Source organism: Cyanistes caeruleus, chromosome 36, assembly GCF_971803275.1.
Source record: "Cyanistes caeruleus chromosome 36, bCyaCae1.hap1.1, whole genome shotgun sequence".
Taxonomy (NCBI): domain Eukaryota; kingdom Metazoa; phylum Chordata; class Aves; order Passeriformes; family Paridae; genus Cyanistes; species Cyanistes caeruleus.
Genome location: NC_141737.1, coordinates 65,230 through 89,786, shown reverse-complemented (window position 1 = coordinate 89,786; position 24,557 = coordinate 65,230). Strand labels below are relative to the sequence as shown.

General features: G+C 66.4%; 4 protein-coding genes across 6 annotated transcripts; 2 read left to right on the top strand and 2 right to left on the bottom strand.

Annotated features, from left to right (window-relative positions):
* Positions 1-94: 94 nt before the first annotated feature.
* Positions 95-7,059, bottom strand: RASIP1 (Ras interacting protein 1). 2 transcript variants are annotated; one of them, XM_086871603.1, is made up of 12 exons: positions 6,937-7,057; positions 6,425-6,561; positions 5,541-6,190; positions 4,894-5,252; positions 3,761-4,555; positions 3,267-3,304; positions 3,013-3,164; positions 2,572-2,681; positions 2,079-2,319; positions 1,326-1,498; positions 834-981; positions 95-408 (listed from the first exon to the last, which is right to left on the bottom strand). In XM_086871603.1, the coding sequence occupies exons 2-12, from the start codon at positions 6,556-6,558 to the stop codon at positions 245-247; spliced, it is 2,964 nt and encodes a 987-aa protein (XP_086727729.1). In that variant the 5' UTR covers positions 6,559-6,561; positions 6,937-7,057; the 3' UTR covers positions 95-244. The 2 variants fall into 2 exon arrangements, with proteins under 2 accessions (XP_086727729.1, XP_086727730.1); XM_086871604.1 differs by lacking the exons at positions 95-408; positions 2,079-2,319 and having other exon boundaries at positions 846-981; positions 6,937-7,059.
* Positions 7,060-10,884: 3,825 nt separating this feature from the next.
* IL11 (interleukin 11) lies at positions 10,885-14,030 on the top strand. Its single transcript, XM_086871534.1, has 5 exons — positions 10,885-10,891; positions 12,687-12,868; positions 12,969-13,055; positions 13,336-13,494; positions 13,863-14,030. Exons 1-5 carry the CDS (start codon positions 10,885-10,887, stop codon positions 14,028-14,030), a joined length of 603 nt encoding a protein of 200 aa, XP_086727660.1.
* Positions 14,031-14,405: 375 nt separating this feature from the next.
* BCAT2 (branched chain amino acid transaminase 2) lies at positions 14,406-20,647 on the bottom strand. Of its 2 annotated transcripts, none has more exons than XM_086871587.1 (11): positions 20,535-20,647; positions 19,196-19,246; positions 18,895-19,095; positions 18,259-18,369; positions 17,624-17,743; positions 17,102-17,265; positions 16,459-16,601; positions 16,051-16,136; positions 15,584-15,724; positions 15,250-15,324; positions 14,406-14,898 (listed from the first exon to the last, which is right to left on the bottom strand). In XM_086871587.1, the coding sequence occupies exons 1-11, from the start codon at positions 20,580-20,582 to the stop codon at positions 14,860-14,862; spliced, it is 1,179 nt and encodes a 392-aa protein (XP_086727713.1). In that variant the 5' UTR covers positions 20,583-20,647; the 3' UTR covers positions 14,406-14,859. The 2 variants fall into 2 exon arrangements, with proteins under 2 accessions (XP_086727713.1, XP_086727711.1); XM_086871585.1 differs by having other exon boundaries at positions 20,544-20,647.
* Positions 20,648-21,234: 587 nt separating this feature from the next.
* Positions 21,235-24,509, top strand: DHDH (dihydrodiol dehydrogenase). Its single transcript, XM_086871533.1, has 7 exons — positions 21,235-21,482; positions 21,748-21,859; positions 22,194-22,357; positions 22,717-22,972; positions 23,485-23,609; positions 24,057-24,207; positions 24,298-24,509. Exons 1-7 carry the CDS (start codon positions 21,321-21,323, stop codon positions 24,414-24,416), a joined length of 1,089 nt encoding a protein of 362 aa, XP_086727659.1. The 5' UTR covers positions 21,235-21,320; the 3' UTR covers positions 24,417-24,509.
* The last annotated feature ends 48 nt before the right edge of the window (positions 24,510-24,557 follow it).

Below are 24,557 nucleotides of genomic sequence, written 5' to 3'. Positions count from 1 at the left end.
GGAAGGAATTTGAGGGGGGGGTCCTGTCGCTAAACCCGGGTCCTGCCGCCCCCCAAATCCCCCCCGGCCCCCCCCCCAGGGTCCCACACCGATGTCACCCTCACAGCTTTATTTGAGGGAGGGGGACACACACGGAGACCCCTCCCCACCTCTGGGAACCCCCCCCGCACCCCCGGCGGAGATTTCGGGGGGTGCGGGGGATCCCCGACGACTTGGGGGCGGCTCCGGGGATTGGGGGGAGCTCTCAGGGGTCCGCGCCCCCCTCCTCCAGCTCCCAGAGGCGGCGGCGGATTTTGAGGAGGGGGCGCAGGAGCCCCCCCGCCCCGACCGGGACCCCCAGGCGCAGGCGGAAGCCCCGGGTGGGCAGCAGGAGCGGGGGGTGCTCCGAGAAACTCTCGAAAATGTCACCTGGGGGGACAGCGGCGACATTGGGGACATTGGGGACATTGGGGGGGACACGGGGGACATTGGGGACATTGGGGGGGACACGGGGGACATTGGGAGGGCAGGGGGTTTGGGGGAATTTGGGAACATCAGGAGGGTCTGGGGGACATTTGGGGACACGGGGGGGACAGTGGGGACGTCAGAGGAACACTGGGGACACAAGAGGGGGGTCAGGGAAGGGGGCGCCACCCGTGGGGGCGCGGGGGGGACACGGGGGGTGACACAGGGGGTGACACAGGGAGTGACAGGGGTGACATAGGGGGTGACAGGGGGGACACAGGGGGTGACAGAGGTGACATAGGGGGTGACACGGGGGTGACACAGGGAGTGACAGGGGTGACATAGGGGGTGACAGGGGGGACACAGGGGGTGACAGGGGGGACACGCACCGGCCGCCGCCTCGGCGCTCTCCTCGGGCGGGGGGCTCCAGGCGGGGGGCGCGGCGCGGCCCCTCCCCAGCCGGTAGTGGCGGAGCACGTGGTGCAGCTGCGCCGGCGACAGCGCCGGGAACTCCGCGCGGAGCCGCGACCAGGTGGCCTTGGGGACAGCGGGGGACACGCTGAGGACGCGCTGGCAGCCGGCCCGGACACCCCCGCCGGCTGCTGTCCCACTCGCTGTCACCCCCCAGGTGTGTCCCCGATGTCCCCAGGTGTCCCCAGGTGTCCTCAAGTGTCCCCGGGTGTCCCCAGGTGTGTCCACAAGTGTCCCCAGCTGTCCCCGGGTGTCCCCAAGTGTCCCCGGGTGTCCCTAGGTTTGTCCCCAGGTGTCCCCAGGTTTGTCCCCGGGTGTCCCCAGGTTTGTCCCCAGGTGTCCCCGGGTGTCCCCAGGTTTGTCCCCAGGTGTCCCCGGGTGTCCCCAGGTTTGTCCCCAGGTGTCCCCACCTGCTCTAGGCAGCCGCGGGGGGTGCACAGGAGGTTGGCGGTGGCCGAGAGCTTGCGGAAGAAGTCGCCGGCGATGTCCCCGAGGCCGAGCGCCCCCAGCCCGTCCAGCACCAGGTCCAGGTTGGTGCGGACCCGGACCCCCACCCACCACTGGAAGAACGGGCCTGCGCTGCCTGCGGGGGGCGGAAACATCCTGAATATTTGGGGAGGTTCTTTCGGATTTTTTTTGTGGATTTTTTTTGTGAGTTTTTTTTTTATTTCTAAAACTTTTTTTTTTTTGCTATTTTGTTGCAATTTTGTGGGATTTTTTTTTTTTTAAATTTTATTTTCGAAAGGGATTTTTCAGGTTTTGGGGGTGGATTTTAAAATTATTTTTTTAAGGTTATTTTAATTGGTTTTCTTGCATTTCTGGAGGATTTTTTTTATTGCGGGAGCGATTCTTGTGGTGTTTTTTGTTTACTGGGTTTTTTTTTAATTTTTCGCTGGTTTCTTTGTTGGGGAGAGGGTGACTTTTAACTTTTGGGATGATTTCGGGACGATTTGGGGTTTCTCGGGACTCTCTCCTGCCTGCGGATGTCGCCGCTTCCGGCAGTTCCCACTTGGGGACAAAGGCAGGAAACAGGAGCGGGGGGAGAGGGGAGGGGGCGGGGCTGGGACCCCCTGGGGTCACCCCAAAATCAAATCCTGCCATTGACCCCCCCCAGGGACCCCCAAACCACCCGAAATCCCCCCAAATCCCCCCAAGCCCCTCACCTTTCTCCATGAGGGTGTTGAAGAGCGAGGCGTTGGAGAAGAAGAACAGGTAGCCGAAGGTTTGGGACACCAGGTCGGGGTGCAGGTGACAGTCCCGGGTGAGCCCCAGCACGGCCCTGAACACGGCCAGCGGCGGCCGCAGCCCCTCGGGGACCCCCCCCAGGTCCGGCCCCGCCCGCGGCTCCCCCGGCCCCACAAACGGGTTGGTGTCCAGTAGGGCCGGCAGGGCCGAGTAGAGGGTCTGGGGAGGGGGGCTTGGGGTTAGAGAGGGGTCTGAAAGGGGTTTGGGGGGGATTTGGGGTGGTTGGGGAAGGGTTTTAGGGGTCTCAGAGGGGTTTGAGAGGTCTCTGGGTGGCTTTGGGGAGGCTTGGGGTGGGGTCGGGGAATTTACAGGGGTTTGGGGAGTGCACCCAGGTGAATTTTGGGGCTTCCCCAGGTGAATTTGGGGATCCCCAGGTGAGATTCAGGGTGCCCAGGTGGGTTTTGGGGTCACCTTGGTCAGGTAATAGACACTCTGCTGGAATGTGGACATGATGACCTCGTCCAGCACCCCCAGAGCCTCGTCACAGCTCTCCAGATCTCGCTCCAGCTCTGTGCACGGCCCTAAATCCCACAGGATTCACCCCAAAATCTGGGATCAGCCCCCAAAGTCTAGGATAAACCCCCAAAATCTGGGATAAACCCCTAAATCCCACAGGAATAGCCCCAAACCCCAGGATCAGCACCCTAAATTTGGGATAAACCCCTAAATCCCACGGGAATTGCCCCGGAATCTGTGATCAGCCATAAATCCCACCGGATTCCCCCACCCCAAATCCAGGATCAGCCCAAAATTCCAGCAGGAATGCCCCCAAACCCCCCAGTTTGGCCCCAAAGCAGCCCCAGCACAGCCCCAGGAGCCCCCCCAGTACATCCCAGTATGTCCCAGCGCCACCTTCAATGTCCAGCTCCCGCTCCATGGCCTGCAGGTGGCCCTGGGCCAGGTTCAGCAGCTCCACGGCGTTGGCCAGCCAGAGCAGCAGCGGCCGCAGGTCCGAGGTGACCCCAGCCAGGTCCAGGGCAGGGGGGGGGTCCCCGTCCGGGGGGCTGGGGGGGACCCCAAAAATTGGGAGGGGCTTGGGGGGGGTCCCAGAGGGGTTTTGGGGGGGTCTCTGGGGAGGTTTTGGGGTGGTTTTGGGGATCTCTCACCTCTCCGGCTGCCGTTCTCCGATTTCCTTGATCTTCTCCTGCCGGGAGAGACCGAGAGTCCCCCTCAGTGCCCCAGTATGGTCCAGTTCAGTCCCAGTATGGCCCCAGCGTCCCCCACGTCCCCACCACGTCCTGTCCATGTCCCCACATATCCCCCATTTCCTGCTCTTCCCCCCAAATCCCCCTGACATCCCCAACACCCCCCCAAATGTCCCCGATATCCCCCTGGATGTCCCCGCTATTCCTGATGTCCCCCCAATATCGCCCCGATGACCCTGATGTCCTCCCGATGACCCCCGATGTCCCCCCAATGCCCCTGATGTCCCCCCGATGACCCCCGATATCCCCCCGATGTCCCCCCAATGCCCCTGGATGTCCCCCCGATGTCCCCCCAATGCCCCTGGATGTCCCCCCGATGTCCCCCCGATGACCCCCAATATCCCCCCGATGTCCCCCCGATGTCCCCGATGCCCCCCCGATGTCCCCCCGCTCACCCAGACCGTCTCCCGCAGCATGGCAGCCACCCTGCCCAGCAGCTCCGGGAAATGTCCCGCCGGGAACTCGCGAGCTGCGTGGTCCAGGCACAGCCCCAGGAGGAAAGCGGGGGCCAGAGCCCCCAAATCCTCCCCGGGATCTCCCCCCGAATCCCCCCCCGGGGACCCCTCCCCTGAGTCCCCGCCGGGACCACCCCCCAAATCCATGTTTAGGATGTCCCTGAGCAGCGTCCCCTCGTCCTGGGGGCGGTACCGGAGCTCGGCTTTTGGGGACTCCAGAGCCCCCCTGAGCACGTCCCGCCTCTCCCGGGGGCTCCTCCCGCACCCCGCGCACCCCAAAACACCCAGGATCCCCAGGGAGGCGCGGGGGGGCGGCACCCACGGGGGTCTGGCCCCCTCCCCAACCCGGGGGTCTTTGTAGAGCAGCAGGATGTGCTCCCCCAGCCCCAGAAGGTCGCCGGGGTTTAGGGACGCTCGGCGCAGCAGCGGGGACCCGTTTAGGGTGGCGGGGGCGCCCCGAAAAGGCCGCACGGTGGCGGAGGGGGGGTCCCCGCCGGGATCGCCCCCTCCCCCGGGGGCGGCCTGCACGAGGCAGTGGCGGGGGAGGATGTCGGGGGCATTCAGGAAGGTGTCAACCACCGAAAACGGCCCCGAATCTGATTTTTGTGGAGCGTCGGGGGTTTCGGGGGTCGGCGGGGGGGTTTCGGGGCACCCCCCCGGTTTGTCGGGACCCCCCCGGCGCTCGGGGCGGCCGAAGATGTGCTGGGGACGGGTCATGACGTAAAGAACGAAGTCCTGGGGGAAAAAAAGGGGGTTCAGGGGGCGAATTTGGGGTGAAAAAGGGGGGGTTTGGGGGGCAAAGAAGGGGATGGAGGGGAAAAACGAAGTGGGAAAATTTGAGGAGTTGGGAAAAATTTTGGGGTTTTTTTTTTTTGGAAGTGGTGGCGTCAGGAAAAGGAAGCCCTGGGAAAGATTTTTTTAGGGTGCAAAATCAGAAAAAGGAAACCCCAATAAAGGAATTGTTACAGGTGGACGGAGTCAGGGGTTTTTTGGAGCGTTTTCGGGGAGTTTCTCTGGGATCGAGGGCTCATTTAGGGGGGGTCACTTCTGAGGGGTTTTCTCCTTTTTCTCACCTCCTTGCCGTAACCCTGCAGCAGCAGGAAATAGGGGCGGTCCTGAGGGGGCTGGATCAGGCACTGGGACAGCAGCTCCAGGCTGGGACCCTCGTCCCCGGGAGGGGTCCCGGTGTCCGGGGGGGTCCCCGAGGCTCCCGGGGGTCCCGCGGGGGGGGTCCCGGCGGCGGCGTCGCCCCCCGCCAGGCTCAGAGCTTTGCGCTGTCGCCGCCGAGTGCTCAGGTTCATGTCGCTGATGCTGCGGCGCATGGCGGGGCCCGGGTCCCGGGGGTCGCGGGAGTCGCGGGCGGGGGCCGCGGGGCCCCCCGAGGCCGCCCGGGAGCGGTTCCGGTGGAGGCGGCGGGGTTGGGGGGGCAGCCCTGGGGAAGGGGTGGAGGGGACAGAGGGACGAGAATGGGGACGTTGGTGGCGTTCGGGAGGGGGACACGCGATGGTGGCACCGTGGGGATGCGGGGGGAATGCCCCCCACCCCAGGGGACGTTCCGGGGGATCTGGGGGTGACAATAACGGCGTCACCCCCACGGAGGACACTCCCGCGGCTCCGGGGGCGGGGACACGACGAGGACAGGACCCCGCCGCCACCTCGAGGGCTACTCCCGGCTCCCGCCACCCTCTCCGCCACCGCCCCGGGGACTGTCCCCACTCACCGGCGCTGTCCCCATCGTCGCCAGCGTCCCCCGCTCTCTCCAGGTCCTGCCTGCGGCGGATCTCGAAGCGCCGCGACCACCCCGCCTTGGGCTTCCAGAGCTCCTGCAGCACCAGCGGCCGCTCCCAGTCGCCCACCTCGCGCAGGTGCTCGCCCTGCCACCCCCCCCCGGCGGTGCCGCCACCCCCGGGCCGCCCCACCACGTCGCAGAGGGCGAATTGCCCGAAATCGTCGGGATTGAGCCCGTAACGCTCCAGCGCCTCGCGCACCAGCTGGCGGGCGCTGGAGCGGGGGGTGGCCAGGACGCTCTTGTAGTTGGCCCCTCTGGAGATCGCCCCCCCGAAGATCTTCAGGATGCACGGGGGCTGCTGAGGGCTCGTGGCCGCGCCGCCCCCGGACCCCAGAAGGTCCCCCGAGGGGTCGTGGAGCTCGGCCAGCTTCTTCTCGCTGGCCCAGCGGCCGCCCTGGGGCGCCGCGCTGCTGGCACTGCTGGCACTGGTGGCGCTGGTGGCACTGGTGGCGCTGGCGCGGTGGAAGAGATGCGACAGCCGCTTGTGCCGGGGGGGTTTGGGTTTGGGAGGGGGCGCGGCCGCAGCGGGGCGAGGGTCCGAGGGGTCGCTGGCGCGGCTGGGGGTGTCCGAGGAGGTGGACCTGGGGCGGGAAAATGGGATTTAGGGGCAAAAATGGGGGGAAAATGGGATCAAGGAGGGGAAAAAAAGCAGGGGGGGACCCCGAAGAGGTTGATGTGGGCGGGGGGAGGGTTGGGGGGGAATCGGAGGAAAAAAGGGGGAAAAGAGAAGGAAAAACCCCTAAGAGGTGGATCTGGGGAGGGGATTTGGGGTTCCGAGGGAGGATTTGGGGGGGGATTGAGTTTTGGGGTCACACCGGACAGAGCCGGCACTGGGCCAGCGGCGGCTCATCTTGGCCAGGCGTTTTTTGGGGGAGTTGATCCAGAGCCCCACGGGGAAATGGAGCTTCCCAAAACGGGGCGAGCCCTCCTTGCGCTCCTCGGGAAGCATCGTCTGGGAAATGGGGCAAAAAAAGGGGATTTTGGGATGGCCTCTTGAGACCCCACATTACAACAACACCCCTCGAACCAACAAATCCCAGCTTTTACCCTCACAGAAACCTCTTTTTCCACTATTCCACTCCAGGACTCCTCAAACTCCACCCAGAGTCCCCCTTTATGGCCCCTTTTTCCCCCCAAACCCCCTTTTTAAAGCCCAGGATCCCTCAAACTCCACCCGGGCTCTTCCAACCCTCCTTTTTCCACCAAAACCCCCCCTTTTCCCACCCTTTCCCCTTCTTTTCCCTCCCTTTCCCCCCCCCCCAGCCTCCCTTTCCCTCCCCAGGACCCCTCAGACACCCCCCAGGCCCCCCAAAAAGCCGCCCCTTACCCCGGTCCCGGCTCCCCGCGGCCTCTGCAGTGCCGAATTCCCGAATTCCCGGAGAATTCCCGGTTTCCCGGGGGGGGCAGGAAGGGCCGAGCCGGGCCAGGAAATCGGGGTGGGGGGGCCGGGAAGGGCGGGGGGAGGGGACGGGCTGGAGTCACCGGGATCGGGGGGGAGGGGAAGGGGAGCCCCTCCCTCCCCTTCGAAACTGGGGGGCCTGGGACCCCCGGGACTCCCCTGGGCCCGGGAGGGGGCGGCGGGGGCAGGATGGAGGGTGGGGGGCGCTGGGGTCCCCCCAAAGGTGACCCCAGACCCACCCAAGGGGTGCTCAGAACCCCCCAAAGGGATCCCAGGGCCACCATAGAGATCCCCGAGCTCTTCATGGCCACTCGGGGTGACCCCAGACCCCTCCGGGGTGACCCTAGACCCCTCAGGATGACTCCAGACCCCTCCCCAGTCCCCCAAAGAGACCCCAGACCTTTTCATCTCCCCTCAGAGTGCCTCCTGAACCCCTCAGAAACCCCAGACCCCACCATGTCCCCTCAGGGTGACCCCTGAACCCCCCAGAGACCCCAGACCCCACCGTGTCTCCTCAGGGTGACCCCTGAACCCCTCAGAGACCCCAGACCTCACCGTGTCCCCTCAGGGTGACCCCTGAACCCCCCCAGAGACCCCACCATGTCCCCTCAGGATGATCCCAGACTCTCCAGAGACCCCAGACCCCACCGTGTCCCCTCGGGGTGACCCCTGAACCCCCAGAGACCCCAGACCCCACCATGTCCCCTCGGGGTGACCGCGGCCCCTCACGAACGCCCCCCCAAATCCAACTCTCTCAGAGCAAAGCCCCGCCCCCTCTGCCCAACGAAGCACACTCATTGGCCGATATTTTCCCGCCTCGCCGGGGGAAAGCCAATCATAACAACGGAATGGGAAAAGGAACGGGGCGGGAAGGTTTTCGGAGGGAAGAGAATCAGCCAATCAGAGCGCGCGGCTGTTTGGCCACGCCCCAGAAACAGATCTAAATAAACCGCGCCTTAAAGCCTCGGACCACGCCTCCTCCATGGCCACGCCCCCAATCTTAGCCACGTCCCCTCCCCAGCGGCTCCCCCGCGGTCCTAAAGCCCCCCAAACCCCAAAATCGGCCCCAAAACGAGCCCTGGCGCCCCAAAATCGACCTCAACCCCCCCAAAACCACCCCAAGTCGCCGCTAAAACTCCTCCAGAAGCCCAAAACCATCCCCTGGAGCCGCAAAATAGCCCGAAATCCCCCCCTAAATCTCCAAACTGCCCCCAAAACCCCCAAAACTCCCCATAACCCCAAAACCGGCCCTAAACCCTTCTCCGTGAGTCCCAAAATTAACTTCAAACCCCCCAGAAAACCCCAAACCGACCCTAAAACTCTCCCAGAACCCCAAAGCGGGCGCCAAACATCCCCTCGGGACCCGCAGAATTCTCCCCAAGTCCCCTCTGGATCCCAAGCCGTCCCGAACCCCACCGAGAGCCCCCCAAATTCCCTGTGGAAGCCCCGAAACCGATGTCGGCGACACTGCGGTGACAGCGCCGCCTTGTCCGCGTGTGGCGGGACGCGGTGGTGACAGGGACGGTGGCACCTTGTGCACCCTCGTCAGGACACGACGGCGACGGCGACAGCTCCGGTGCCACCCCCCTCAGCCGTGTCACCCCACACCGCCGCTGCCCCCCGGGTCCCCCCTCCCTCCCGAGCGATGCTGGGGACGCTGCCACCCCCCGAGTGCCCCCCCGTGTCCCCCCCGTGTCCCCCCCGCCCCCCACATCCTGCCCCGCGTCACCGCCTGACGCACGGCCCGGCCCGGCCCCCCCCGCCCGGGGCCACCCGGGGCGACCGCGGTGGCCACCGAATGTGCCCCCCCGGCCCCGAAAGCCGCCCCGGAGCTCCTGGGGGGGACCGCAGGACAGCGCGGGGGGGAGGCCCTCCTTTTCCAGGGGGGGTTCCTGGGAATTGGGGGCGGGAGGGGGGTCCGGGGGGGTCCCGGTGCTGACGCAGCGCGGCGGGGCCGGGGGGGCCGGGGGGGCCCTGCGGCCGCCCGGGGTTTCCGCTGACGCCAGCGGGGCCCCCCCGCCCCCTTTATTCCCCCCCCCAGACTCCCCACCGGCGCTTCCCGGACCGCGAGGACAGCGCCGGGACCCCCCCGCGCCCCCTCCCCACGTGCGGGGTGCCCCGAGGCTCAGGGGTGTCCCCCGGCTTGGGGGTGTCCCCAGGCTCGGGGTGTCCCCGCGCACGGGGGTGTCCCCATGCCCGCCCCGCCCCTCGCGCCGCGGCCACGCCCCCGGGACCGCCCCCCCGGTTTCTCCCCCCTTGCCCCCCACGGGGGGTCCCGGTGCTGACGCGCGTGGGGCGAACCGGGGGGGGGCGCGGTGAGACATCCGGGGGGGGGGGGGGGGCTGAGTCAGAGCGGGGGGCCCGGGGGGTCCCCACGGCCACGCGCGAAGGGAAACGAGGGGGGGTCCCGGCAGGAGCCGCCCCCGTGCGGTATCGGGATCCCCCCCGGTGCCGGATCGGGCTCCTCCCGGTGCTGGCCCGGTCCGGTCCAACCTGATCCAGGTGTGGCACCGATTCAGGTGCGGGACCGCAGGATCCCCCCCGGTGCAGGGAGCGACGCGGGTCCGGACGGGTCCGCGGCTGGGTCCGGGACCCCCGCTTGGGCCGGACACCGCCGTACCGGTGCCGGTTCTGGAGCCAGCCCGGTGCGGGATCGGTGTCGGCACCGCGCGGATCCCAGTGTGTGGCCGGTTCCCGCTCGGGACCGGTCCCGGGACGTCCCGCTCCAGGTGCGGGACCCGTCCAGGTGCGCCCTGCTCCAGGTTCGGGATGGATCCCGGTGCCCCTCGCTGCCGGTACCGGGTTCGGGCCTGTCCCGGTACCCCCCAGCGCAGGTTCGGGGCCGCTCCAGGTGCAGCCCCGGCCCCCCCGCTCCAGGTGCGCCCCCGGTGCCCCTCTCAGGTCCCGACCCCGCATCACCGCTCCGGCCGCTGCTGCCCCCCCCGTGTCCCCCCTCCACTCCGCGTCGCCTCAGCCGGTGCGCGGGGGTCCCTCGCTGCCCGGGGGGGGTCCCGGGGGGGTCGCGCGTGTCCGGGGGCCGCTGTGGGGGGTTTCGCTCCCCCCGGGCCGTTGCTGAATGGAAAAGCCGTGACTCAGGATGTGTCATCGGCGGCGGCGGCGGCGGCGGCTCCCGCGGGGTATAAAGGGGGCGGGCGGCGCGCCGGGCGTCACGCGGGGACACCCGGACACGCGGACACTCGGCCCGGCCGCTCCCACGCGAGTGTCCCCCACACACGCCCCACGCGGGTGGTGCCGGGGACGCGGCTGTGACGGGGGACGCGGCGGGGAGGGGACAAAGTGTGAGGGGGGCGTGAGAGAGAGAGAAAGAGAGAGAGAGAGAGAGTGGGAGCGTGTCCCGCCGCGTGGGGACCGTCCCGCCGCGTGGGGACCGTCCCGGCGAGCGGCAGCGCGGCCGGAACGTGGCAGAGCGGCCGCGGCAGCGCGGGTGGCAGCGGGAGCGTGTCCCGTCCCCGAGGGCGCTGGTGGCAGTGGGGACACGGAGAGAGTGGCAGCGTGGCCGTGGGAGAGTGTCACGGAGAGCGGCGGCGTGTCCCCCCGGGTGCGACCGCGAGTGTGACAGCGGCGGCGCGGCCGCGGCGGTGGCAGCGTGTCACGGCCCGTGGGAGCGGCTCTGAGCGGGTCACGCCGCGTGGGTGAGCGCGTGTCCCCCGCGCCGTGTCCCCGCCGGGGGCGACCCCGCCGCGACACCGCGAGCGGGACCCTCTCGTGGGAGCGGAGCCCCGAGCACGCCCGTGGGTGCGAGTGGGGCTGAGTGCGATCCCCGCCGCCCCCCGCCCGCGCCCCCCGCGCTCCCGCGTGGGTCCGGCGCCCGCCGCGCCCCGTGGGGACCCCGCGGAAGGACCCCCGCGCCCCGCCATGACACGTAAGTGCCGGCCGCGGACACGCGTGGTGGGGACGGCGACCGGGCGAACCCCACGGGGAGGGCTTGGGGGCGATCCCGTGCCGCCCCCCGCGCCGCGTGGGGGGTGTCCGCGGGTGGATCCCCTGCCCCGCACCCCCCGCACCCCACACACCCCACACCCCACGGGACCGGGCGCGTCCACCCGCGTGGCCCCGGGCCACGGGCAGCTGCGGCCGCGCCTCAAACCGCAAACGGCCCCGGCGCACCTGCCCGCCCGCGGCGGCCGCGCCCCCCCGGGACACGCGTGGGGGCGGCGGGGGGCGGGGGGGACACGCGCGGGGTCGCCCAGGTGTGAATGCGGAGGGGTTCGGTTTGCGGGGGCCGTGCGAGGTTTTGGGGGGATTTTGGGGATGTGGAAGAAGCGGAGGGACCCCCCCCCGCCGTTTCCCCCGCCGCGGGTGGGCCCCCCACGCGCGGGGGCTCCTGCAGGTGCCGCCGCCGCCGCCCCTGACTCAGCCCCGCATCAAAGTTTCCAGCCGGGACCGCACAGGACGCGCGGCCGCCGCCGCCCCCCGCCCGCAGCCCCCACCCCATCCTAACCCTCGCCCAGCACCGGCCGCGAGAAGCTAATCCGGGGAATGTCCAAATGCCGCCTGCGCGGCCCCAAAAAGCGCCGCGGGAACCCCGAATTTTGCCAGCCCCGAATTGCTCGGAGACCCCAAAGCCGGGAATGCGCAGTTTGCACAAAAACTGAGCCCCAGATCCCGGGATTCCCACCATCCCCACGCCCGGGAGTCCCGAATTCCGACAGCACCAAAATCCCTTGGGATCCCCACATTCTCGCAATTCCCGAGCCCAAGAGTCCCATTTCCCAACAGCCCCGAAATTACCGAATTACGGGAGCCTCAAATTCCGTGATTCCCGCGATCCCCGAGCTCACGAGATTCCTGGAGCCCAAAATTCTGAGCTCCCTGAACTCCGAGAGTCGGAGGAATCCCCATTCCCGGGAGTGCCCGGTTTTCCCGGTGCCGGGAGACACAAATCCCGGAATTCCCGCCGTTCCCAAGACCGGGAGTCCCAAGTTCCAGGAGACCCAAATTCCGAGAGCCCCGACATCCCCAACACCGGGATCCCGGCGACCTCCCAGCCCCGGGAATCCCGAGATTCCAACGATCCCAGGAGCCCCGGGATGCTCCAGTCCCGGGATCCTCAAATTCCCTGGAACGCAGGGAGGGAGCACCTGGATCCTTCAGCCCCGGGTCCTCCAGGACCTCCGATCCCGGGATGGAGCCCCATACCCCGCCCCAGACAATCCCGGCAGTCCCGACAATCCCGGGAGCGCCGGGACTCCCAAATCCCGGGAACTGCGTCCCGAGATCCCGGGACCCCCGGCCCCAGGAACGCCAGGATCCCTCATCCCCAGGATCGCCGAATCCCGGGAGATGAAGGATCCCTGTGATCCCCATCCCGGACTTTCCCGGGAACACCGGGAGCCGCAAAACCCCCAGCCCCGGCATTCCCGGGAGCACGGGGAGCCGCCAGCTCCGAGAATCCCGGAATCCCGGGAAAAGCAGGAACCGCATCCCCGACATCCTGGGGATCCCCGGGATCCTCGATCCCTCCATTCCTGAGCCCCGGGTGTCCCGGGACGTCCCCAAATCCCGGGATTCGCGGCACCTCCCGCGCCCGAAACTTGCCCCAAGCCTCGCGATTCCCGTGGCCCCCAGACCCCGGGATTCCCGGGATCTCCCGTGCCCCAAATCTCCCCTCCTGGGCACCCCCAAACCCCAACCCCTCTCCCCACGCGTGTCCGCAGGGGCTCCGTGGCGGGCGCTGCTGGCGCTGCTGGGGCTGTGGCCGGGGCTGTGGCCGGGCCCGGGGCTGGCGCTCGCCCCCCGCCCGCGCCCCCCGCCCCCGGACACGCGCGGGGACCTGGACAGCGTCATCAACCTGGCCAAGGCCCTGCTCGGCGACACAAAGGCTTTCCTCGAGCTCCTCGTGGGTACCGCCCCCCCGCGAGACCCTCGCGACCCCCCTGCCCCGCGTGTCGGGGGCGGGGCCTGGCGCGGGTTGACCCCCCTCACTCTTGTCGCGACAGAAGTCGCGATTCCCGGCCGAGGGGGAGCACAAGCTGGACTCTCTGCCCGTGCTGGCCATGAGCGCCCTGGAGCTGCCCAACATCCAGGTGGGGCACACGGACACGCGGGGGCGCGAGAAGAGTTTTGGGAGTGCCCCTGGCACGGGGAGGGGGCTCCGCGAGGGAGGGGGGCTGGGTGCCGTGGGGTCCCCGTGGGTCTGGGGTCCCTCGTGAGTAATCCACGACCCCCTCGCGTCCGTTTGACGCCCTCAATCCCATCCCGTTTCTCCCGATCCCCTTGAACATCCTGAATCCCCTGACCCCTCCCTGTGTCCCCCTGACCTCCCCTGGTGTCCCCAATGTCCCCTGACCCACCGGTGCCCCCCAGGCCTCGGCGCTGCTGCCCCGCCTGGGGTCTGACCTGCTGCGGTACCAGCGGCTCCTGGAGTGGCTGCGCCGCGCCGGGGGGGCCCTGCGGGGGCTGGAGCCGGACCTGGGGGCTCTGCGGGCGCGCCTCGAGCGCCTGCGGGGTCGCGTGGAACACCTGGTAAGGTGCGGCTGGGTGTGGCCGGGGCGGGGCTTGGCGAGGTGGCGGTGGTGGGACTCGAACCGGCGGCACCAGCGGTGCGGAGGGGGCGCGGCCTGGGGGCGTGGCCTCGGCCATAGGCGGGGCTTGTGGAAAGGGATTCTCCCGGTGTCCTCAGCCCAGGTGTCGCCCCCCGACCCCGTGTCCCCCCCAGGTGTGTCCCTGTGTCCCCTGACCCCGTGTCCCCCCCAGGTGTGTCCCCGTGTCCCCTGACCCCGTGTCCCCTGACCCCGTGTCCCCCCGCAGGTGTCCCTTTACCCCACCCAGGTGTGTCCCTCTACCCCCCCCAGGTGTGTCCCCGTGTCCCCTGACCCCGTGTCCCCCCGCAGGTGTCCCGGCTGTCGCTGCCCCGCCCCGCCGCGCCCCCCCCGGCCGTGCCGCCGCCGCCGGTGTCGCCGTGGGGCGCGGTGCGGGCCGCTCACGCCGTCACGCGGGGGCTGCACCTGTACCTGGACTGGGCGGCACGCGGGCTCGTCCTGCTGCGCAACCGGCTCTGACCCCAGCCTAATTTATTCTAATTTATTCTCTGCCCACCGCTAATTATTATTATTATTATTATTAATATTGATATTATTTTATAATTATTTTTATTATTTTTATTAATAATATTACTATTGTTATTATTATTGTTATTATTAGCACCCCCCAAAAAAAAAAATCCTATTTATTGTCTCGGGATGGTTTTGTAAAACGGGGGGAGAAATGGGAAAATAAAGGAGATTTTTGGAAAAAAAGCCAAACCGGTGTTGGGGGGATTTGGGATCTTTGGGACCTTGGGGACCTTGTGGCCGTGTCCCATCCCCTCCCTCCCCATCCGCCCCCCCTCCCCGACAGCCCTCCTCCCCCATTAATCACCACTAATTACCCGTTAATTAATCCGTCATTAATCGGTGTTTATTAACGACCCCCGCTGACCTTCGGTGAGGGAGGGGTCCCAAATTTGGGGGAGTGGGGATTGGGGAAGGGTCGTTTAAGGCTTTGCAAGCGCTGGGGGGGGGTCCCAAGGCACTGAGGGAGGAGCGAGACCACCCAAATTTGGGAGGAGGGACCCCAAAATCGGGGAGGGGTCAGCTCAGAGTATTGCACGGGGGGGAGGAGCTGAGCTGGGGAGGGTCTGGAGTGTTGTGGGGTGGGGATTTGAGACCCCCCCAAAAGGGTCTGGAGTGTTTGGGGGGGATTTGGGACCCCCCCGAGAGGGATTGAAGGGGGGGAGGGGAAGTTCTGTGCCCCTCCCCATTTTTGGTGTATTTTGCGGGGGGTCCCGCGACCCCCCCAGAGGGTCCGGTGCTGGTTTTTGGGGGGGTCTCGGCCCCGTCTCGGGGGGGGTCACACGGGCTGGGCCCATGGGCTGGGGACGCGGCCGTACTGTGGGGGGGGGACACAAAGCGGGGGGTCACTCATGACTCCTTTCTCGTTTTCCCCTTCCCTTTCCCATTTTCCCCCCAATTTCCCCCAGAATTTTCTGTCCTGTGACCCCCCCACCCCAACCCGGACCCTCCCCAAACTCAGGACTCCCCCCAAACCCAGGATACTCCCCCAGCATCGTGCTCCCCGCCTCCAAATCCCCCCCGGACCCTCCCTCGCTTTCCTGCTCCTCCCCACTTTCCCCCAATTTCCCTCCCATTTCCCCCAAATTTCCTCCTCTGCGCCCCTCCCCAACACGGGGCTGCCCCAGGACCGCCCCCCCGGGATGGGGACCCCCTCCCCAAATGTCACCTGGATGTCGTTGAGCTCCTGCAGGAACCTCCTGGCCACTTTGGGGCCGTTCTCCATGGTGGGCACCGGGTGCAGCTTTTGGGGCCAGCGGGACACAGAGTGGGGGTCACCGAGACGCCAAAACGTTCCCCCTGGGACCCCCAAATTCCATCCGGGCCCCCAGAACCACCCCCCAGGACTCCATAACCCCCCTCCCCAAACCCCTCCGAGACCCCAAAACCTCCCCGAAAACCTTCACAGGACCCCCCCAAAAAATTCCCCCAAACCCCATAACTCCCCAAGCCCCCCAGAACCCCTCCCCCCAGACCCTGGAGACCCCCCCGGACCCCCAAACCTTGTCCTGGTACAGGATCTCCCCCACGGGAGAGACGACGCAGGCGGTGCCGGCCCCAAACATCTCCCGCAGCCGCCCCCCCCGCAGCGCCCCCAAAACGCTGTCCATGGGCAGGGGGGCCTCGCGCACCTGGAACTCACCCTGGGGGGGCACATTTGGGGGCGTCGGGGGCAGTCCCGATGTCCCCCTTTCCCCACCACCCCCCGGACTTCACCAATGACCATGGATCTGACTTAGAGACCCCCCCCCAAACTGCCCCAAATCCTCCCCAAACTGTTCCCAAATCCACTCTGGACCCGCCAAAAATCCCCAAATACTTTCTAGACCCCCAAAGAATTTCCTGAATCTCTCCAGAATCCTCTCTAATACCCCCCGACCCCCCAAATCCTCTCCAGACCTCCTGAATCCCTCCCCAAATCCCCCCTGGAGCCCCCCAAACCCCCCAGGTACCCCCAAATCCTCCGTACCCACTGCCGGGCCAGCTCCAGGAAGCTCTGCCGGGTCACCCCGGGCAGGATCAGCCCGTCCAGGGGGGGGGTCACCAGCTCCACCCCTGGGGGAGACAGGGTCGGTCACCCCCTGACCCTCGCCCAGGACCCCCAGACCAGTCCAGACCCCCCCGCACCCTTAAAACTCCCCCGAACCCCGTGCCCAGGACCCCCCAGGACCTCCCAAACCCCCCCAGCACCCCCCAAAACCCCTTCAATCCCACCCTGGCATCTCCTGACCCTTCCCAAATCCCCTCGGGACCCCCCGAAACCCTGGGGGATGCTTGGTCACCTCCCGTCCCCATCGCGTCCCAGCCTCTCCCGACACCCCGAACCCCCCCGAACCCCCCCGGGACCCCCCCAGGACCCCCCCGGGACCCCCCGTACCCCCGTCCGGGCGCTCCCAGAAGATGAAGAGGTTCATGGTGCCCACCTCGGTCAGGTGGCACTCGGGGCCGTAGAGCCACAGCACCTGGTGACACCCGCGGGCCCGCGCCTCCTCCTGCAGCTCCAGGCATGGCCCGTAATTCCTGCGGGGGGTGGGTGCAGCTTGGGGCACCCCCAAAAAACCCAAACACACCCCCTCAGGAAACCCCACAACCCCCGCGGGTCCCCCAGGAAAATCTGCAAAAACAGCAAGGGTGGGACCGCCCCGGGACCCCTCAAATCTTCCCCAAACCCTCCCAAATCCCACCCGGTGGTCACTCCCCAGCGGTCACTCCCCCGTTGTCACTCCCCGGCGGTCACTCCCCGGTGGTCACTCCCCCGTGGTCACTCCCCGGCGGTCACTCCCCAGCGGTCACTCCCCCGTTGTCACTCCCCGGCGGTCACTCCCCGGTGGTCACTCCCCGGCGGTCACTCCCCGGCGGTCACTCCCCGGCGGTCAATCCCAGGTGGTCAATCCCAGGTGGTCACTCCCCGGTGGTCACTCCCCGGCGGTCACTCCCCCGTGGTCAATCCCAGGTGGTCACTCCCCGTTGTCACTCCCCGGTGGTCACTCCCCGGTGGTCACTCCCCGGCGGTCACTCACCCGCCCAGTTTGCAGTGTCCGGCGCCCCCCGGCCAGGCCCGCACGTGCCGGGGGTCAGCCAGGAGCCGGATGGGGGTGAAGGCCCCCCCCGGGAAATAGGGACCCACCGGGCACAGCACCACGAACAGCAGCGCCCGCCCGGGGGGCGCGACCCCCAGCGTGGGCTGCGAGGTGGGGAACGGCTCAGGGACCCCGCTCCGGAGCCCCCAAATCCCCCAGGACCCTCCAAGCCCCCTCCCAGGACTCCAAGAATCTTCCCAAAACCACCCCCAAACCCTTCCACGACCCTTTCGATGCCCCTCAAACCTCAAATAAACCCCCCACGATACCCCAAATCCCCCTGGAACCTCTCCCCCGACCCCCCAGCACCCCCCAAATCCCACCGGAGCCCCCAGTAACCTCCCCAAATCCCCTTCAACCCTCTCCAAGCCCCCTCCAACCCTCCCCAAATCCCCTCCAACCCTCCCCAAATCCCCTCCAACCCTCCCCAAACCGCCCCAGGACCCGCAGCCCCCCGCCCACCTCGGTGCCGATGAAGGTGGGTCGGATGTAGAGGCTGCTCTGGGGGTCCCGGGGCACCCAGCGCCCCTCGAGCCGCACCAGCGCCCGGATGCACTCCAGCAGCTCCCGCCCGTCGAATTCCTGCGGGAACGGGGACTGGGTGCACTGGGAGCCCTGGGAGCGCTGGGAGGGAGTTGGGCGGGGGCACCGGGAGGGGTTGGGAGGAAAAAACCCCGCACTTTTCAGGCGAAAACCAGCACTTTTTGGGAAAAAATTGGCAGTGGGAGGGACTGGGATGGGGTCTTTTATTTTGGAGGATTTTGGGGGAGTATCAGGGGTGTTAAAGTGGTTTTAGGGTTATTTGGTGGGGGATTTAGGGCATCTCAGGGTTTTTTGAGGGTTTTTTGAGGGTGTTTTGGGGTTATTTTGGGATTTTTTTGGGGAGGAGACATCCCACTCAACGGGCAGGGAGACCCCCCAGGGGAAGATTTTTGGGGTTATTCTGGGGGAGTTAAGGGGTAATTTTGGGGTAATTTTGGGGGTTATTTTGGGAGTTATTTGGGGTGGGCTTGGGGTTATTTTGGGATCATTTTGGCGGTAATTTTGAGGGGGTTTTGGGGTTATTTGGGGATTTTTCGGGGGGACACCCCACTCACGGGCAGGCAGACCCTGCGGGCTGATCTCTGCATCCTCTCCATGTTCAGGTCGGGGCGGAAAAGCCGAATTTTGTCGTCATCACCCCGAAAAGCCTTGAGACCCTCAAAGAGCTGTGGAGAGGGGAGTCCCAGGGGTTTGGGGAGGATTTTGAGGGGTCCCGGGAGGTCTAGGAGGGATTTGGGGTGCATTAGGGGGCTACCAGGGGGTTTTCAGAGGGTCCCAGGAGTCCTGGAGTGATTTGAGGGGGTCTCAAGGGGGTTTTAGGGTGATTTTGGGGCTCCCAGGGATGTTTTTGGGGTCCCGCTGGCCTCCATGGCATGGTGCAGGGTTTGGGGTAATTTGGAGTGATTTTTGGAGTGATTCTAGGATGTTTTCAGAGTGTTTTTTGCTCCCCTGACCTCCGTGGCATAGTGCAGGGTTGGGGTTATTTGGGGTGATTTTTGTGGTGATCCCAGGGTGTTTTTTGTTCCCCTGATTTCCACGGCGTGGTCCCAAGTTTAGGGTGATTTTTGGGGCTATTCTGAGGCGGTTTTGGCTCCTCTGACCTCCACGGCATAGGGGCATGTTTGGGGTGATTTGGGGTAACTTTAGGGTGATTTTTGGGGCGTTTTCGGGGTGTTTTTGGCTCCCCTGACCTCCACGGCGTAGTGCAGGGCGGACGAGGCCGGGTGCAGCCGCAGCTCCTGGAAGGGGCGGATTTTGGGGCGCCCCCAGCCCCGGTCCCGGCTCCACTCCACCATCAGCATGTGGTCGGTGAAAACCTTCCCGAACACCAGGTCCTGGGGGGCTGGGGGGGTGCCGGGGGCCCCCGAGCGCTCCAGCTCCAGCTCCGAGGCCTGGCGAGGGCTTGGCGTCATTTGGGGGGGCCCGGCGGGATTTGGGGGCTCTATCTGGGGGGTTTCGGGGCGCTTTTGGGGGTCCCGGCCCCCCGCTCACCCGGAAGGTGCTGTTGTAGCCACGCCGGGGCCGCAGCAGCGTCGCCAGGACCTGGGGGGACACGAAGGCCCATTTTACCCCAATTTGGCCCCATTTTACCCCAGTTTGACCCCATTTTACCCCAGTTTGGCCCCATTTTACCCCAGTTTAACCAGTTTTATCCCAGTTTGGCCCGATTTTACCCCAGTTTGGTCCATTTTACCCCAATTTGGCCCCATTTTACTCCAGTTTGACCCCATTTTACCCCAGTTTGGCCCCATTTTACCCCAGTTTGACCCCATTTTACCCAAGTTTGACCGGTTTTACCCCAGTTTGGCCCGATTTTACCCCAGTTTGACCCCAGTTTGGCCCATTTTACTCCAGTTTAACCAGTTTTACCCCACTTTGGCCCATTTTACCCCAGTTTGGCCAGTTTTAGCCCAGTTTGGCCCCATTTTACCCCAGTTTAACCCCAGTTTGTCCCGTTTTACCCCAGTTTAACCAGTTTTACCCCAGTTTGCCGGCAGGGGGGAAGGCGGGGCAATGGGGGAAGGTTCCAGGCCCTGCCCCTCTCCCGCCCCCCCCGGCCGGACTTTGACCCCCCCCGGCGCCATCGCGGGAGACGCGCGGGACTGGGAGCACTGGGAGCGACTGGGAATGGACCGGGGGCACTGGGAGGGCCCGGGAGGGCGCTGGGAGGGATTGGGGAGCACTGGGATGGGGACTGGGAGGAACTGGTGGGGCACTGGGAGGACTGTGAGGAATTGGGAGGCACTGGGAGCACCGGGATGGGCACTGGGAGCACTGGGACAGGCACTGGGAGGGGCTGGGGGGCTCTGTGAGGAACTGGGAGGACACTGGGAGCACTGGGATGGGAACTGGAAGGGGTTGGGGAGTACTGGGAGGACACTGGGAGCACTGTGACGGGCACTGGGAGGGGTTGGGGGGTACTGGGAGGCACTGGGAGCACTGTGACGGGCACTGGGAGGGGTTGGGGGGTACTGGGAGGCACTGGGAGGACACTGGGAGCACTGGGATGGGAACTGGGAGGCACTGGGAGCACTGGGGTGAACTCCAGCAGAGCCCGAGTGTAACTGGGCAGGTCCACGGGGGGATCTGGGAGTCCTGGGTGGGGCTCCAGTAGGGCCTGGGAGGGGACTGGGAGCACTGGGAGCACCAAGAGGACACTGGGAGGAGTTACTGGAAGCACTGGGAGGGGTCAGTGGTGTCCCTGTGGGGTGGCACCGGTGGCACTGGGAGCTCCGAGGGGTCACTGGGGACACTGGGAGGGGGCAGTGGTGGCACCGGGAGGGGTCACCGGGAGCCCTGGGAGGGATCACTGGTGGAACTGGTTCCCCACCCCTCTCACCGCTCCGCCGCCCCGGGACCGCAGCGCCGCCGCCGCCATCGCTCCAGGCCCCGCCCCTCCCGCTCTCTGCCAATGGCAATGTGCCGTCCCGTGCCGCCCGCCGCCGCTCGGCCAATAGAAACACGCCGCCGTGTCCCGCCCACGCTTTTAGCCAATAGGAATGCGGCAACCCACCCCGCCCCCGCCCGCAGCCAATCGCCGCGCGCCGGGCCGCGAGCGAGTCCCGTCCCCCAAAAGTCACGCCCCCAAGCCGCTAATAAACCCTGGTTCTCGCGCCGCTCATTTGCATACTGGTCACGCCTCCCCGCGGCCTCTGACCAATGGGAACGCGGCGCCGCGCTGAGGGGGCGGGGCCCCAGCACGTGTTGGGAGGAGGCCGCGTCCCCGCCGCCGTCTCATGAATGAAACGCCCCGGAGGGGATCCCGGGACCCCCGAAACCCCCAAAATCCCCGAAATCCGGGAGCCCCGAAATCCCCCCAAAATTCCGGATATCTAGAGGCTCCCGGGAACCCAAATCCCCCCAAAATCCCCAAAATTCCCCGGCCCCCGGGGACCCCCCGAACCTTGGATCCCCCAAATCCCCCGCGTCCTTTCGAGGGGTCTCAGGGGCAGCTCCCGCCCCCCCCCCCCCATTTCTGAGGGCCTCCCACCCCTCCCCCACCCGCGCGTGGGAGGGGGGAGGGGCGCGGGGAGCTTCCCACGCGTGGGGGTGGGGCGGGCGCGGCCCCGTTCGTGCCCCGGCAGGTTCGGGCACGGATCCGGATCGGGACCGGGAGATGGATCGGGAGAAGGAACCGGAGCCGTGTCCCGCCCCGGAGGCCCCCAAAGCCCAGCCCGGGTCGCCCCCCGGCCCCACCCGCTGGGGCATCTGCTCGGCCGGGGCCATCAGCCACGACTTCGCGGTGGCCCTGAAGACCCTGCCCCCCACGGAGCACACGGTGACACCGCGGGGCCCTTGGAGGAGGGAGGGGACCCCCCCACAAAACTCCTGGACCCCCCCCCCAAAATCCCTGGGAGCTCCCCAGAACCTGGGTGCGACCCCAAAAAACCTGGGCGTGTCCCCCCCGTTGCGTAATCCCATTTCCTGGGTAGGCCTGATGTCCCAGACCTTGGGATTCCCTTTCAATCCCGGAAATCCGGGGCACTTTTGGGGTGACCCCAAGATTTTGGGGTCGCCACGACCCCTGGCTGTCCCCTCCGCAGGTGGTGGCCGTGGCCGCCCGGGATTTGGGGCGCGCCCAGGCCTTTGCCCGGCGTTTTGGGGTGCCCCGAGCCTACGGATCCTACGAGGAGCTGGCTGAGGATCCTGACGTTGGTGAGACCCTGCAAGGGTTTGGGGGATCCTACAGGGGTTTGGGATGTCCTGAAGCACTTCTGGGGGTGTTTTTGGGGGGCTCCTGGGTATTTTTATTGCTCCCTGATGTGTTTTTTTGGGGGCAGGGGTGGTTTGGGGTTTTCTGATGGGTTCTTTTGGGATCGGGGTACTTTTGGGATGTCCCTATCAGACGTGATGTATGCCGGGGAGACAAACAGTGGGGCACTTTGAGGTCGGAGGGGTTTTTTTGTTTTCTGGGGGGATTTTGGTTTTTGTTTTGGGGTCAGGTTTGTTTTGGGAGTGCTCTGAGGCGGTTTGTGGGGTGTCCCCACAGACGTGGTGTACGTGGGGGTGGTGAACCCCGCGCACCTGCCCACGGGGCTGTTGTTCCTGCGCCACGGCCGGGCGGTGCTAATGGAGAAGCCGATGGCGCTCGGGGCCTGCGAGGTCGCGGAGCTGGTGCGGACGGCCCGGGAGCGCGGGGTGTTCCTGATGGAGGTGCGGCCCCAGCCGGGACCCCACTCCCCGGGACCCCATTCCCCGTCATCCCAGTGACCCCAGTGCCCCCATTTCCGGTACTCCCCGTCCTCCCAGACCCTTTCCCCCTATTCCCATCCCTCCCAGTACCCCCAGTCTTTCCCATTTCCCCATTCTCTCGACTCTCAGGCCCCCCCTCTCCCCATTCCCAGCCGTCCCAGCCCTCCCAGTCCCCCATTCCCAGTCCGCCCAGTTCACCATTCCCAGTGTTTTCAGCCCCCTGGTACCGCGGACATCCCATTCCCAGTCCTCCCAGTGCTCCAAGTCCCCCATTCCCAGTGCTTCCAGTGCCCCCAGTACCCCATCCCCTCTCCCCGCAGGGGTTCTGGACCCGCTTTTTCCCGGCCTGGCGGCGGCTGCGCTCACTCGCAGCCGGGGGGGCCCTGGGGACGCCCCTGGTGCTGCGGGGGGAGCTCGGCTTCCAGCTCGGGGGGGTCCCACGGCTGCGCGAGCCGGGGCTGGGCGGGGGGGTCCTGCTGGACCTGGGGGGCTACGGGCTGCAGATGGCACTGGCCCTGCTGGGGGGGGGCAAGCCCCCCACCGCCCTGCGGGCCCACGGCGTGCTGCACCCCACTGGTACGGACTGGGGGTACTGGGGGGCATTGGGGGAGGATTTGGGGCACTGGGAGGGGAGTTGGGGCACTGGGAGGGGATTGGGTGGGGAATGGGGAGACTGGGAGGGACTGGAAGGGACTGGGGAGGCTGAGGGACACTGGGAGGGGATTGGGGGCGCTAGGGGAGACTAGGCGGGGATTGGGAGGCACTGGGCAGGGACTGGGAGGGGACTGGGGGGCACTGGGAGGGGATTGGGGGGCACTGGGCGGGGACTGGGGGGCACTGAGGGGGAATTGAGTGGGGAATGGGGGGATTGAGAGGGACTGGAAGGGACTGGGGAGGCTGAGGGGCACTGAGAGGGGATTGGGAGGGGATTGGGGTCACTCCCCATTTTCCCACTTTCCTTCCCCTTTTGTCTCGTTTGCCTCCGTTTTATTCCCACTTTATCCCCCTATTTTCTCTTGTCCCACTCCCCCTCCCGCGCTTTTCCGAGTTTGTCCCGCCGTTCTTTTCCGGTTTTCCCCGTTTCCCAGGCGTGGACGAGTCGGTGGCGGTGACGCTGGAGTTCCCCGGGCGAGCCCTGGCCGTGCTCACCTTCTCCATGGCCGCGGAGCTGCCGGGGGGGGCGGCGCTGGGGGGGCCGCGGGGCTGGGCTCAGGTGACCCGAAAAACCGGGCTCGGCCCCGAAAACTGGGGGGCGGGAGGAACCAAACGCTGCCACGGGGTTAAAAATCCCGGATTTGGGGAGTTTTAGATGGAAAACCTTTATTTTAGGGAGGGACCGTGGGAGTTGGGGTTTTTTTTGAGTTGTTTTTAGTTTGGGGCTTTTCGATTTTTTATGTTTTGTTTTGGGGTTAATTTTAGAATTTTTGTTGTTACTGGTTTTTTGGGGGAGTGGGTGTTTTTGAGGGTTTTGGGGTTCTCATGGTTTGGGGGCTGTTTTGAGTTTTTCAGGATTCTGTTTCATTTGTGCCAGGGTTTGGGTTTTCTTTGGGGTGATTTGGGTTTTTTTGTTTGTTTTGGGGAGGGCTTTTTCCTGGCTTGTACTCTGGGGTTTGGTTTTTGGGGCCCAAGGTGCCCCTGACACCCCCTCTGCCCCCCACAGCTCCCCAGCCACATGAACTGCCCCACCGAGCTGCTCTGGGGGGGTCACCGCGAGCACTTCCCGCTGCCCCCCCCGGCCGAGCCCCTCAACTTCCCCCACAGCACCGGGCTGCGCTACGAGGCCCAGCACGTGCGGGAGTGCCTGCTGCAGGGTGAGGTCTGGGGAGAAATCCCCACGGTTTGGGACGCCTCAACCTCTGGGGGGTGTCCGGGGGCTGCTGACCCCCCCTGGTACCCCCCAGGACTGACTGAGAGCCCGGAGATGCCGCTGGCCGAGAGCGAGGTCATCGCACGGCTGCTGGACGAGGCACGGGGACAGGTGGGGGTGGGACCCTCAGTGACCACTGACCCTCCTGAGTGACCACTGGAGTGACCCCTGACCCCCCAGGGTAACTGTGGCAGCTTCGGTCTCACCCACCTGTGGCTCAATAAAAGCTGGAAAATCTCTCCAAAACCTGACCCTGGTCATTCCCAGGTGACCCCAGTAAGACCCAGACGCTCC

Coding starts and splice junctions, on each gene's coding strand:
- RASIP1 (XM_086871603.1), bottom strand. CDS start 6,558: ATGCTTCCCGAGGAGCGCAAGGAGGGCTCGCCCCGTTTTGGGAAGCTC. Junction 6,191..6,424: donor CCCAGTGCCGGCTCTGTCCG/GTGTGACCCCAA, acceptor TTCCCGCCCCAG/GTCCACCTCCTCGGACACCC. Junction 2,320..2,571: donor GTGTCTATTACCTGACCAAG/GTGACCCCAAAA, acceptor CCCCCTCCCCAG/ACCCTCTACTCGGCCCTGCC.
- IL11 (XM_086871534.1), top strand. Junction 12,869..12,968: donor AGGCTTTCCTCGAGCTCCTC/GTGGGTACCGCC, acceptor TTGTCGCGACAG/AAGTCGCGATTCCCGGCCGA. Junction 13,495..13,862: donor GGGGTCGCGTGGAACACCTG/GTAAGGTGCGGC, acceptor GTCCCCCCGCAG/GTGTCCCGGCTGTCGCTGCC.
- BCAT2 (XM_086871587.1), bottom strand. CDS start 20,582: ATGGCGGCGGCGGCGCTGCGGTCCCGGGGCGGCGGAGCGGTGAGAGGG. Junction 19,096..19,195: donor GCTACAACAGCACCTTCCGG/GTGAGCGGGGGG, acceptor AGCCCTCGCCAG/GCCTCGGAGCTGGAGCTGGA. Junction 17,266..17,623: donor CCACCTTCATCGGCACCGAG/GTGGGCGGGGGG, acceptor CCCACCTCGCAG/CCCACGCTGGGGGTCGCGCC.
- DHDH (XM_086871533.1), top strand. CDS start 21,321: ATGGATCGGGAGAAGGAACCGGAGCCGTGTCCCGCCCCGGAGGCCCCC. Junction 22,973..23,484: donor CGGCGTGCTGCACCCCACTG/GTACGGACTGGG, acceptor CCCGTTTCCCAG/GCGTGGACGAGTCGGTGGCG. Junction 24,208..24,297: donor GCGGGAGTGCCTGCTGCAGG/GTGAGGTCTGGG, acceptor GGTACCCCCCAG/GACTGACTGAGAGCCCGGAG.